Here is a 12,952-nt window from a genome sequence, read left to right as displayed (position 1 = left end):
TGTGAATGATTTTTAAGAACATCAAGAATTTTGCTTCCTGTCAGTTAAAAAAGTAACAAGCATTTTAATGCTTGCAATCTGCTCGGATGCCTCTCAGGGCCACTTGCAGCTTTAATTTAATGTGTTTTCCCACTGTGACAAATGAAAATGTGTGCTGTGGAAAAGGCCTGTAACTGTAATAAGTGTTGTTGACTTGTATAGAAGCTTCCTGTGTCAAGCATGATATATTTATTGTTGTTGTTGTGTGTGCTCACAAACATATGAATATTACTATATACAGATGTGTTACCTGGCTCAAACTAATTGAAACAAAAAAGCCAGGGCCAAACAGTTATTAAATGATTAAAGTATGGAATGGATTTTGGTCTTTGTCTGTACCATATTAGATAGTAATTTGGAGGCAACAGAGTACAATTACATAGCAGGTGGCCCACCTACAGGTTAATCTGGCCATGGATTACACACTGCTAATGTACTACACATGTGAAGCCTGATTTTTTTTATTTTTTTAAAAAAGCAGAGTTATATACTGATGATCATCACCCGCTGTCATGTTCAGCAGTAAAGGAACAGAAAAGTTACAAATTCTACATGAGAGACACCAAACAACCAGGGTGAACTTTGTCATGCCAAAGCCAATGGATTTTATTTACAAATCTAGTTTGTATGACATGGTCACCCATAATTTTATGTGCAATTACAGAAGTACAAGAAACCAAAAAGAACACATGTGAGATGTGAGTGTGTAATATGTTTTCATCATATTTAATATCAATATTCCAGTAAAATACTTTGTTTATGACACTTTGAAGTGTGCTATAGGTTATTAAATTCATATTATAATCTACAACAAATAGTTTATTTTGTATTCTAAACTCTCTTTTTTCATTAGCAGAATGACTTGCACATAAATAGTGACAGTCTGTACAACATTTACAATGTATGAAATCACAAATTCCTCATTTGTAGAGTGAAAATGTTAATATAGAAAAATACTAATCACAAGGGTAACAACTGTGATGGACAAAATCATAGCTAGACCTCTTTAATAATCTATTTTCATACTTCATATGCAAATCCACAAAACCAAGGAAAGAACAAGCAAATAAATCACTGGGTGAACAATTTGTGCAATACAACAAAACTCTAATTTGTAACATCAAATAGTGCTCAATACAACAGCTCATCACTGCTCTGATCACTGGCACACACCTGTGTGCTTGGATAGTGCATCCAGGTCACACTGTAGTGTGAGAAGTATGTGTGGAATGACACTGAGTGACATGAAAAAAATAGTTGAGACTAGTTTACAACATAGTTGTTCACAAAGGCAGATACTAAAGGCAGCACAAAAATCAACAGTTTCCACATCTTAAATCAGTGGGTGTCTTTTAGTAATACAAGCCTTTTTTTTCTATAGAACACCGAAGTAGTATTCAGTATTAATACAATATTTCTGGATTTTTTTCAACTATTTGTAATTTGTAATACATTGGTGATAGACTGAGGAGCAAAATATGAACACCTTTACTTAAAGTTGGACAATGGAGTTTTCCTGTAAACAAAGTTCTATGTGTCCTTCAGGTCATAAAATGTAAGCAAAGTTGATTTATTCATGATTTTAGTCCTGTGTTGTTATATCCATGTCACTGCCTGTGTTCCACATGTCTGATGGTGTTTTATCACCACCAACTGTCTATCAGCACAAGTAGTGTGAAAAAAACATGGAGCTACTTGCTCTATGGCACTAGTGGTCAACATCTCCACAGAGCAAATTTCAATGAATGCCACTGCTCTACTCAGTAGTCAGTGATTCCAGCTCTTGTTGACATTTCATCATGAAACATGCTCTTTTTGTATGAGAGATGTAAGTTAGCCATCCAGTTCTGTATGATGGCCTTCAACTATTGAAGCCAATGAAAACAGTGAAAAGTTCAGATATGGCACATAGTATTGTCTTTTAGCACCTTTAAATACCATTATCACAAGGAGTCTTCAGACACACAAAGGCTCAGTGACAACTACGAAAATGGATTTGATGTTGTATACAGCATATCATCACCGCCATATTAAAAGGCTAAAAGTTGTGCCACCTAAATAGCCCATGTCAGTGTTTATGCATGCTGCAGCCGTTGACAGTATATATACAAAAACCTAACATTACATTTCAGCATTTGAATGCATACTTCAAAAGCATTGCCACCTCTAAAACTAAACCACTTTAGTTTGTGAGCAGATTAAACAAACTGTTTAATCTGCAAACTGTTTAATCTGCGAGCTGTTAATCACTGAGCTTTGAGTTGTACTTCTCAGCAAAGCCAGGCCAACTGTTCCCCCACTTTTAAGTCTTTACACTACGCTAAATTAAGTTAAGCCAAGCTAAGCCAAGCTAAACTAAGCTAAGCTAAGCATCTCTTGACTCCAGTTCAGAGGTGAACACACAGACATGAGACTGATGCCAATCCTCCCATTTCACTCTTAAAATTAAAGCAAATCAGCATAATTCCACAAATTTTGAACTATTTTGTGAGGTGTTCCTCCAGATGCTTCCACTGTTTTCCATTTATTCATTTATTCATGATGTTCACATTAAAAGTACACTCAAGCTAGTTTTAAGTCTTCACAGACTGACTTTCATATTACTTGAAATGAAGGTTGGACAAAGATAAAAACACATCCAAAATTCATTCTAGACTGTTTTGGCAAATGGTTTGTAGAAAACATGCAAAACACTGGTATGGTCTTTACATGGCTAATTATTTTATGTCCTGCACTCCTCAAATCCTACCTCTCTTTCAGTCTCAGTGAGTGAGTCCATTATAATCAGCAGCTGTAGAGCTACTGAACAACTAATGTGACTAATGTGACCATCTGTGACTACAAGAAATAAAGTGAACATCAAAATATGTTTTTATGTAATCCCTAATATTTTCTAGTCCCAGTTTCAGTATCTGTAGATAATAATTATTAACATTAAATTTTTGGTTGTAGTGACTCTGAAGACAGTCAGCTGTGGTTGTGTAGATATATGTTTGTGTGTAACAACATTTGTGAGTGACAGTTTCAGTCATTATTAGTGAGAACATTTAAAACAATAAGATTATGGCCTTAAGTTAATAGTTATAATCCTTAAAATTTTCATGAAATCTGTTTTTGATCCTATTCACTGTCAGTTGTTATGTTTTAAGCAATAGCCATTCAATGTATTTACAGTCAGTAATTGCCTCTCTTATTAGTGGTAGAGTCTGCTATTCCTTCTCTGGGTTCAGACTGACCTATCAGGCACTAAGGATTGACTGGAAACGATGGCGCATGCAATTATGTGTTACTGCTGATGCTAACCCAACACTCACTGCTGATTGTTCACTTTTACTGCTGTTACTGTGAGGGACTGAGAAGACACAGTTTGACCCTGATCATTCATCAAAAACAGTGTCTACATAACAAGACATGGAATCAGTTTGAAATATTACAAGGAGTAATGCTTATTATTCCTAATATTGTTTGACTTCTTCATGAAAACAACATGAATTTGTTTGGCTGTACACTTAACAAACTCACCCCTTGCTCTTCTGTTGGATTTCACCAGTAACCAGGATTACAATCATAAAGATTACAACTCGGTTTGTTTGTTTGTGTGTGTGTGTGTGTGTGTGTGTGTGTGTGTGTGTGTGTGGGGGGGGTGTTTAACTCTTGATCTCCAGTATGGATGGGTTATGGTCGAGAATGGCCAAAATTATTTTGTCCATGTACTGCCTCAGACGCAGGTTGATCTCCTCCTGCTCCTTCAAAGCATCCACCAACTGAGAGAGATAAAGAGATGCATTAAGCCTGGCACACACTGAAAGATTTTAAAAACTTAACTGATATAGAAAATGTGACAGATCACACACGACAACAAATAATGACAGATATAACCGTTTTTTTTTTTAACGTGTATGGTGTGCAACGAGTTGACCAACACAGCAAAAACACACCTAACACCAACAGACTCCGATCACCAACAACCAGAGTATTGACTCTCAAAACTCAAAATCTTGCACGGTCAAACTTAACTTTAGAGTAAACAAACATGACAGACAATGAGCTAAATGTGGCTAGCTGTTAGCTACCTGGTACATCAATTGCATTGGCAATTTCTACTCTCCTTGTCTGTTCAAATGTGGTACAAACACTTGTGTTGTTGCCACAAATCAACAAGTTGGTCCTCCATTTCTGAGGTCCATCTCACTTTATGCTTTGCGTTTATCACCGTTGCCATGTCTCATGTTTGTCATGCTTATGTCCTCAGTCAGCTTGCTCCCTGATTGGCTATCGTTCCATTGCACGTTACAATCCACAGAGTGCGTGCTTGGCTGTCCTCTGTGTTACCCCCACACAACAGGATTTCTGACCGTAAATACTGAACATGTTTAATATTTCCAATTTCAAATTGGGGGGGGATTGTCTCACACCATAGGACTATCTGGCAAGATAATCTTTAGGACCATCATATAATCGGGCCTTTGCTGACTTTGGTCATCAGGGGGGAATTGGGCCCAAAACCAGCCCAATTATCTTGTAGTGTGTACCCCGTTTTAGAAGAGTAGATGTATCAAACATCAGCATTATACCCATCCACCAGCAGCACACTTACCTCGTCCCTGGATGCATTGTCAATCTCAGCTGCCAGGCACTGGGCCTTGGAATGACAGGCAAACAGGTTCTTAGCCTCATACAAACTTAGACTGAGAATTTGAGCATTCAGGTCATCGTTCTGATCCCGCAGCTTATAGTTTTCCTAAGGAAACAAAAAGAAAACAGTGACTTTCAGAGGGGATTATGGATGAAACTTCCAACTCTGTATAGCGCAGTAACAACAGGTATTAAACACAGTGAAGTTAAACTTGAAAGTGATGTCAAGTTTTTAATTGCATCTCACAAAATGCTTAATAACTGAATGTGTGTGTCATGATTCCTGCATTCTCCTCCTCTCCTTCACTGCCAGTACTTTTCCACTCACCTCACTCTGCTCTGCTCTACCTGCTAACCACGCCCACTGCTGCAGCCTGCTCTCCCCTCAGCTGCAGCTCATCTCCAATCAGTGCAGTATTTAAGACTCTCCAGTTCACTCACTCTTTGCCAGATTGTTCCTCTGCCATGCATGACTTTCCAGCGTTCCTTTGCCAGATTTCCTGTTGCCGACTCAGCCTGTTCCCGACCAACCCTCCGTGCCTGCCACCCGGTGTACCTACCTGCCTTCTGTCCCTGACCACGTGCTTCACTTCGGCGTTCCGCATCTCTGACGGCTTCACTGGCAAAGACCTCCCCGCTCGACCACGACGATCCTTCAGCCTGCTCCTCGACGGTACCGTTGCATCCTCGGACTGTTTCCTCGGCTACGGATCCCCTGCCTGTCCCCGACCACGACCCAGCGTTTTCCCCGACGACGTTTCCACACGTGTTGTCGGTTCCTCGAGCTACGGGGTTTCCTACTCTCCAGCCACAGTGAGTTCCAGCTTCGTGTCTTCACCTCGTGGGATTACCAGAGACATTAATTGGGTAATTCACCCGAAGAACGGACTGAACATTTGTGAGCTGATCTTTATTTGTGTTGGCGATAATAAAGCTTATTACCAACTGACTTTGAGTGTTGGCGTACTGCTTCTGGGTTCATACACACCCCGTTTCAGTACAATCTGGCCAACAATGGACCCAGCAGACCCTAGCACTCTGCAGTCTCGCTTAGCCCGTGTTGAGGGAATGCTCCAGCAACACGAGGCTCAGCTCTCCTCTAACGCGGCTGAGGCTCGCCATTCCGCCTCGGCGTTGGAGAGAGCCTTGACACTGCTGGCTAACCAGGTTCAACAGATGGCCACCTCGTTGACTCAACACGCTGTTCCTGGTTCGAACCCTGCTGCGACGGCTCCCAACTCGGCGCCACCTCCCAGTTCCGCACCCGAACCCCGGGTGGGGACACCGGAACGCTACGCTGGAGACCCAGAGGGCTGCAATCCGTTTTTGACGAACTGCTCCATCCTGTTCGCTCTTCAGCCACGTACCTTCGCCACCGAGGGAGCCAAAGTAGCCTTCGCTATCAATCATCTCACTGGCCGAGCACGATTATGGGGAACAGCGGAATGGGAGAGAGGTACACCAGCCTGCGGTTCATTTCAAGCCTTCGCCGATGAACTACGGAAAGTGTTTGGTCCCGTGTCCTTGGGTCCTGACGCCTCCGGGAGCCTACTGAGTCAACGCCAAGGAAGTCGGTCGGTCGCCGACTTCGCCATTGATTTCAGGACTCAGGCCCGGCAGAGTAACTGGAACTCGGCCGCCCAGTGCGATGCCTTCCTCAACGGGCTAGCACCTTACATCAAGGACGAACTGGTCTCTTTTGAGCTCCCTCATTCCCTCGATGGTCTCATCGAATTGACCACAAGATTGGACAGGCGGATTCAGGCGAGGAGGAAGGAGCAGCGTCTGGAGGGAGGGTCCCACCGGTTCCCAGGTCACCAGCGGGCTTCACCACCCCCGGCTACGCTCCAAGCGGACTCGAATCTGGGAGGGACGGAGCCTATGCAGGTTAGCCGCACCAGATTAACTGCTGAGGAGCGTGAGAGACGGCGTCGGGGGAGACTCTGCCTGTACTGTGGACAGGCTGGACATTTCGTTTCCGGCTGTCCAGTAAAAGGGGGGGCTCAGCAGTAGAAAGGGGCATACTGCTGAGCCGATCCCAGAACTCTGCTTCCAGTCTTCGCCCCTTGTTACACGTGCAGCTTCGGTTGGGTGAAAAGACTCACACCCTGGCCACGTTTATTGACTCTGGTGCCGACGTGAACCTGATCGACGAGGATCTGGCTCGTCAGCTGGGAGTAACCCTGGTCTCCCTGTCACGTCCTGTTCCGGCTAACGCCCTGGATGGTCATCTTCTGGGAACCGTGACCCATCAGACTACTCCCGTCTCCATGCTCCTGTCCGGCACCCATCTTGAGACCATCCAATTCCACGTTCTGAGGTCCCCAGAACTCCCTTTGATCCTCGGATACCCCTGGCTGCGTCGACACAATCCCCACATTGACTGGTCCACCGGTTCGATCGTGGCATGGAGTTCGTCTTGCCAACAGACCTGTCTACAGTGGCAAGATTCGTCTAAGGGGGTCACCCGCTCATGCATCACTTCGGACCTCTCAGGGGTTCCCGCTGAGTACCGCGACTACGGGGAGGTGTTCAACAAGGCCAGGGCCACCTCCCTTCCGCCTCACCGCTCCTTCGACTGTGCCATTGACCTTCTTCCTGGAGCGGCCCCTCCCAAGGGTCGACTCTACTCCCTCTCCGCACCAGAGAGGGAGGCCATGGACACATACATCAGAGACTCCCTGGCCAGTGGTCTTATCCGGCCGTCCTCATCTCCTGCTGGGGCTGGGTTCTTCTTTGTGGGGAAGAAGGACGGATCCCTGCGGCCCTGTATTGATTATAGGGGGTTGAACGAAATTACTGTTAAGAATCGTTACCCCCTCCCTCTCATGGCATCTGCATTCGAGCTACTACAGGGGGCGACCATATTCACGAAGCTCGATCTACGTAACGCCTACCACTTGGTGCGCATCCGTGAGGGGGATGAATGGAAGACGGCCTTCAACACCCCTACTGGACACTACGAGTATCTGGTGATGCCTTTTGGACTCACCAATGCTCCTGCAGTCTTCCAGGCCCTGATTAATGACGTTCTGAGAGACCATCTAAACAAATTCGTGTTTGTCTATCTGGACGACATCCTGATTTTCTCCCGGTCCAGACAGGAACACGTCCATCATGTTCAGACTGTGTTACAGCTCCTCCTCAAGAACTCCCTGTATGTAAAGGCGGAGAAGTGTGACTTCCACGCATCCTCAGTCTCCTTCCTGGGATACATCATCGGTCACAACAGTTTGAGGATGGATCCCGCCAAGGTCTCCGCCGTTACATCATGGCCAGTACCTGATTCCCGTAAGCAGCTGCAGCGGTTCCTTGGGTTCGCCAATTTCTACAGGAGATTCATCCGGGGTTACAGCACGATGGCGGCACCTCTCACAGCCCTTACCTCCTCCAAGGTCCGGTTCCGCTGGTCCTCTGAAGCTGACAAAGCCTTCGAACACCTCAAGGGGCGCTTCAGCTCTGCTCCCATTCTCCTCATCCCCGATCCAGATGGGCAGTTCGTGGTGGAGGTCGACGCCTCGGATGTGGGAGTGGGAGCAATCCTCTCGCAACGCTCTGGTGAGGATGGGAAGTTGCACCCCTGCGCTTTCTTCTCACGGCGACTGGCCCCAGCGGAGCGCAACTACGACATCGGCAACCGTGAACTCCTGGCGGTGAAGTTGGCGCTGGAGGAGTGGCGACACTGGTTGGAGGGTGCCAGGGTTCCATTTCTCGTTTGGACCGATCATAAGAACCTGGAATACATTCGCACGGCCAAGAGACTCAATTCTCGCCAGGCCCGCTGGGCCCTGTTCTTCGCCCGCTTCACCTTCACCCTCTCATACCGCCCGGGCTCCCGTAACGTCAAGCCTGACGCCCTTTCCCGCCAGTTCCTGAAGGAGGAGGAGGAGTCCTCTCTCCCTGACAGCATCCTTCCTGCCTCCCAACTCCTGGGATCCCTCACATGGGACATTGAGGAACGTATCCTGTCGGCCTTGGAACAACAGCCGGGTCCCAGTTCCTGCCCCCAGAACCGGTTGTTCGTCCCAGAGGGGTTCAGGTCGGAGGTGCTTCAGTGGGCCCATTCATCTCGCCTCACCTGTCATCCTGGTATCAACCGAACGAGAGAGGTCCTGCAACGACGGTTCTGGTGGCCCACATTGATCCCCGACACCAGAGACTTTGTGAACTCTTGTCCGGTCTGTACACAATGTAAGACCTCTCGCCAGTCTCCTGCTGGTCATCTGCACCCGCTTCCCGTTCCTCATCGCCCATGGTCCCACATCGCCCTGGACTTCGTCACCGGTCTGCCACTGTCAGGAGGTAACACCACGATCCTGACAGTGGTGGATCGGTTCAGCAAAATGGCGCACCTGGTGCCCTTACCCAAGCTTCCCTCTGCCAAGGAGACAGCGGGATTGCTCCTCCAGCATGTCATCCGACTGCACGGCATCCCTTCTGATGTGGTCTCCGATCGAGGGCCCCAGTTCGCCTCTGCATTCTGGAAGGAGTTCTGCCGTCTTTTGGGGGCATCCGCCAGCCTGTCCTCCGGGTACCACCCCCAATCCAACGGACAGACTGAGCGGATGAACCAGGAGATGGAGACGGCGCTGCGCTGCATGGCCTCGTCTCACCCCGCCTCCTGGTCATCGCAGCTCTTGTGGGTGGAATTTGCCCACAACACCCTTCAGAGCTCTGCCACGGGGCTCTCCCCCTTCCAGTGTGCGTATGGGTACCAGCCTCCTCTGTTTCCTGCCCAAGAGAGGGAGACGGCCTACCCCTCAGTGGAGGACTTTATTCGTCGTTGCCGCCAGACCTGGAACCGAGCCCGGACCACGTTGTTGCGGGCCGCGGGTCGCTACTCCTTGGCGGCTAATCGACGCCGATCCCAGGCTCCCCCCTACCAGGTGGGTCAACGGGTTTGGTTGGCCACCAAGGACCTTCCGCTGAGGGTGGACTCCCGCAAGCTGGCTCCTAAGTTCATCGGTCCGTTCCCCATTGAAAAGGTCATCAACCCGGTGGCTGTCCGTCTGACGCTACCCCGTGCCATGAGAATTCATCCCACGTTCCACGTCTCCAGGATCAAACCGGTCCGGGAGAGTCCTCTGCAGCCTGCCGCCCAGCCGCCTCCTCCACCTCGGATCATTGACGGGGCACCGGCTTACACGGTCCGTCGCCTCCTTCGGTCCAGGCGCCGCGGCAGGGGTCTCCAGTACCTCGTCGACTGGGAGAATGCGGTCCGGAGGAACGGTCCTGGGTTCCGCTCGACAGGTCCTGGATCACCGCCTCATCGAGGACTTCCATAGGCGTCATCCGGATGAGCCGTCCCGTGCTGCTGCTGGTCGTGGGTCGTCCGTTCCTGCCCGTTCTCCGTTTCCTTCCCCTGGCCCTTCTGGTTTGGGGACCTGTTCCAGGGGTTCCGTGCCGCCGCCGGGGAGGGATCCTCCTGCTGACGACGACGACGGTGACGGTGATGACGACGGTGACGGTGACGATGACGACGATGACGATGACGTCGATGACGGGGCTTCGGCCATGTCCGAGGAGTTTTGACCCTCCTTCCGGGCCCCCGCCGCCCGCCCGGCTTCTGTGACTTTGGGTTTGGGACGTCGTGGGCCGTCCCTTGGGGGGGGGGTTCTGTCATGATTCCTGCATTCTCCTCCTCTCCTTCACTGCCAGTACTTTTCCACTCACCTCACTCTGCTCTGCTCTACCTGCTAACCACGCCCACTGCTGCAGCCTGCTCTCCCCTCAGCTGCAGCTCATCTCCAATCAGTGCAGTATTTAAGACTCTCCAGTTCACTCACTCTTTGCCAGATTGTTCCTCTGCCATGCATGACTTTCCAGCGTTCCTTTGCCAGATTTCCTGTTGCCGACTCAGCCTGTTCCCGACCAACCCTCCGTGCCTGCCACTCGGTGTACCTACCTGCCTTCTGTCCCTGACCACGTGCTTCGCTTCGGCGTTCCGCATCTCTGACGGCTTCACTGGCAAAGACCTCCCCGCTCGACCACGACGATCCTTCAGCCTGCTCCTCGACGGTACCGTTGCATCCTCGGACTGTTTCCTCGGCTACGGATCCCCTGCCTGTCCCCGACCACGACCCAGCGTTTTCCCCGACGACGTTTCCACACGTGTTGTCGGTTCCTCGAGCTACGGGGTTTCCTACTCTCCAGCCACAGTGAGTTCCAGCTTCGTGTCTTCACCTCGTGGGATTACCAGAGACATTAATTGGGTAATTCACCCGAAGAACGGACTGAACATTTGTGAGCTGATCTTTATTTGTGTTGGCGATAATAAAGCTTATTACCAACTGACTTTGAGTGTTGGCGTACTGCTTCTGGGTTCATACACACCCCGTTTCAGTGTGTAGTGGACCTCATGTTTCTTTAAAGGAATAGTTGACATTTTGGTAAATACACTTTCTGACTCAAGAGTTAGATGTTTGGACTGATACCACTCTGTTCAGTAAAGACATGTTTCCACCAAACACTTTTTCTATTTAGTACCCTAAGATGTCTTAGGACAATCAATGTATCAGTATCGTGTGTGCCTTAAACTGTAGTTTCATCATGTGACTTTGACCCACACAACAGCAAACTGACAGCAACCCCTCTATATGGTGGCAACACTGTTACTGCATGACATCAGACATATCGCTTGTGGATGGGCATGAGTACTGGAGAACTTATTTGGATGTCAGTAGCCGTTCGATGTATAGAGTAATTGCCACCCAACCTCCCACATGTGTACATGACTTTGATTCATTTTTTTTACTATTTGGGATGGGTAAACTCTCCTTAATCGAGAGTAGCATGCAGTGTATTCTTTTCCCTTAGCACCTCCTCTTTCCACTGTTCTCTGAATTTATGGTTTAAAAGGCTAATTGAAGCCTTGCTCTTCAATAAATGAATTTCAAATGGCACTTTTAAAGCCACATTTTTGGCCAATTCACATTCCTACTCCTATGTTAGATTTAAAAAATATATTTTGGGGGCTTTTTTGCCTTTATTTGATAGGACATGATAGGGAGAGAGAGGAGATGACATGCAGCAAAGGGCTGTAGGCTGGGATCGTACCCCACAGCTAGTGGGTGTGTCATGGCTCCGGCCATGACTCCAGGTTTTCCTTGTGTTCCTTTCCCTGTCTCCCTCATGTTTCCACCTCCCCTGTATGTCTGTGTGTTGTGGTTTCTGATTCTACCTGCACTCCTGTCTTCAATCATCTAACCACCATGCATTATATATATATTATATACCCAGGGACTTAATCTTCACCAGACACGAGATTCAGTGGTACGAACCTTTCTGGCCACTCTGTGTCTTTATATCAGAATAGGGTTCAGCGGATTACCTGCCTGGCCGATTACTGGGGTAGATATTTGGCATTTTGCTGATTATCTGTATCATTTTTTTAAAAAAAAATTAAATTATTGACGATAAAATCAATGTCAGAACAGGAGGAACTTTTACTTTGTAAACCCTCAGGGAGCTATTTTATTTATTCAATTTATATTTCAATTTCCACTTGATTTGGAAAAAAAAGCTGGGAACTTAATGTATATGATGTTGAAAGTTTCAGTTTTTTAAAGATAAAGAATAGTTTGGGGTTTTTGGCCTTTAATCAATAGGACAGACTAAGCATGAAAGGGGGAAAGAGACAAGGTGACATGCAGCAAAGGGCCGAGGTCTAAGTGAAACCCATGCTCGCTGCAGCGAGTACACTGCCTATGTACTCTCTACAAAGAAAGTTACTGGGCCAATATTGGATGACCCCTATACCAAAGTATTTTCCTTGTGTTTTTCAGCCTGTTTTTGACAATTTTCGCCTGTGCATCACCAACAAACCACCTCCATCTGAACCACCACACCCCACCAAGCAAACCCTTCCAGACATCTGCTGGCTTTTATCAGCCCCAGCCGGTCCCAGCTCCTCGTCCTCCTGTCAGACCTGCCACCCCCTGCCATCTCAGCTTCCCACATTCTACCAGCTATCTTCCCATTGCCATCATTTACCCATCTGTGTTCAAGTCTGTTTTTGGGTCCTAAACAACAATAAGCCCTAACAGGGTCCCCCCCATGTAGGATTTTTTTCCTTTTTTGCCAGTGTTCAAGTACTCTGTGATAATTTCGTACTTTAATATGGAAGTTCCCTACAATGCCCATCTCTAATATCTTTGGTATTTCTGTACTGAAAGACATTACTGGCCAACATACTGACATGTCTATGACAAGCTAATAATATCCCTGCCAACAGACTTGTGAGGCAGGTTCAGTGTCATGTCTACATGGTCCATGCTAG

General features: G+C 47.6%; 1 protein-coding gene across 2 annotated transcripts in view; it reads right to left on the bottom strand.

Moving 5' to 3' along the window:
* Positions 1 to 615: 615 nt before the first annotated feature.
* rab11fip4a (RAB11 family interacting protein 4 (class II) a) overlaps positions 616 to 12,952 on the bottom strand; it is a 46,724-nt gene continuing 34,387 nt past the window's right edge. For both annotated transcript variants that reach the window (XM_088091098.1, XM_042505509.2), the window contains 2 exons: positions 4,637 to 4,780; positions 616 to 3,803 (listed from right to left, as the gene is read on the bottom strand). In XM_088091098.1, the coding sequence (XP_087947224.1) occupies positions 3,687 to 3,803; positions 4,637 to 4,780 (261 nt within the window). In that variant the 3' untranslated portion in view covers positions 616 to 3,686. The remainder of the gene's footprint in view (positions 3,804 to 4,636; positions 4,781 to 12,952) is intronic.

Source organism: Plectropomus leopardus, chromosome 18, assembly GCF_026936395.1.
Source record: "Plectropomus leopardus strain MGB_pleo_1.0 chromosome 18, ASM2693639v1, whole genome shotgun sequence".
Lineage (NCBI taxonomy): Eukaryota > Metazoa > Chordata > Actinopteri > Perciformes > Serranidae > Plectropomus > Plectropomus leopardus.
Note: the sequence above shows the minus strand (reverse complement) of the source record. Positions and strands in the feature narration are given on the sequence as shown.